General features: G+C 21.1%; 1 protein-coding gene across 1 annotated transcript in view; it reads left to right on the top strand.

Annotated features, from left to right (window-relative positions):
• The window catches only part of LOAG_15542 (hypothetical protein), a gene marked incomplete at its 3' end in the record, with an annotated part of 7388 nt that overhangs the window by 3306 nt on the left and 2593 nt on the right, over positions 1-1489 (top strand). Inside the window, exons 5-6 of the mRNA XM_020448955.1 lie at positions 833-1000; positions 1293-1338. Coding sequence (XP_020300933.1) covers positions 833-1000; positions 1293-1338 — 214 coding nt within the window. The remainder of the gene's footprint in view (positions 1-832; positions 1001-1292; positions 1339-1489) is intronic.

Below are 1489 nucleotides of genomic sequence, written 5' to 3'. Positions count from 1 at the left end.
AATTATTTCACATAATTTAATTAATAATTTCATTTTAATTATAGTATGGTATAGTTGTTGTGTCACTAATCTTTCATCCTAACCTAATTTTAATTATTATATATATAATTTCTGATATTCTTCCAATTTTAATTATTTCACATAATTTAATTAATAATTTCATTTTAATTATAGTATGGTATAGTTGTTGTGTCACTAATCTTTCATCCTAACCTAATTTTAATTACTATATATATAATTATCTTTCCGATATTTATGAAACAAAATATAAAATTTAAATTGAATAGATTATAATTTTGTCAATTTGTAAATTTTATTAATAGAAATTGTAAAAATTAAATATATATGTATATCATTGTTATACCATTGAATTTATTATTATGAATTTATTATCAAATAATTTGTAATTTTTGGTGACAAAAAGCTGTTGACAAAATCAGTATTTTAATTTTTATAATTCTACCGTTAGTTTATTTTTCCTTTTAAATTTTACTCAAAAATACGTTTAATTTTAGAATGAAAAAACACGAAAAGAGCATTACAGTGAGTAATAAATCGAATTAAAATAAATGATTCGCTTAAATGATTCTTTTGTCTCATTCCATTGTCATTATAATTATAATGATCATTGTAATTATAAATAGAAAAGCATTTGAGCAATTAATAATTAATTACGAAATGCTAATTAAGCAGAAAAAATTGTTAAATTTCGGAAAAAACTCATAGTGCTAATCCTAATTTTAATTTGCGTTTTTAAAAAAGGTATATATGAATAAAAAAGTTTAGTGAAAAAGATTACTGGAAATAATACTCATTAAAATATTTATTTTAGGCCAAAGAAATAGCAAATTTAAAAAGCGACGAAATTTGCTTAGCTCATTGAAAGTGTCATCTGCTGTTGACATTAAAAAAAACTTTCCCAATGCTATGCTCAAACATAGAAGGAAAGATTTAGAATTTGATGAATTTATTCAACGAAAAGATTTCAATCTATCTGAAAGTATGTTATTTTAACTGTTAATTTAATTTATTTTAATTTGCAAATCCATGATAAATCACACACATACACACACAAAAGTAAACATTTTAACATATTTGAGTAATTAATTTGAACTTTTGTTTATTAATTAAGTAAAATTTGGGGATTTAATGTTTCATTTTATTTGATCCTTATCACTTAATAAACTTGTTGTAAATTTTATTTCAAATCTTTGAATTCTAATTTAAAATTTTCGTTTTTTGATAAAGGTGAGGAGAAATTTTAAAAATGTTTAATTTTAATCATTTTGCAGATAGCGACAGGCAGATAAAAGTGCGAGGAAAGGATGAAATTAGGAGGTATGAAGAAAAAAATTAAATTTTGAAATAAAAATGAATTTGAATTCTTTGACATTAACAAACTTGCATTTATTTGTAAATGAAATTGTGAAATTTTAATTGGCAAAAATTTTTGAAAATTTAATAAATATGCTAATGCACTACGACTATT

This window comes from Loa loa (assembly GCF_000183805.2).
Source record: "Loa loa unplaced genomic scaffold supercont3.367, whole genome shotgun sequence".
Classification (NCBI taxonomy): Eukaryota; Metazoa; Nematoda; class Chromadorea; order Rhabditida; family Onchocercidae; genus Loa; species Loa loa.
This window is presented reverse-complemented; position numbering and strand designations above follow the sequence as displayed.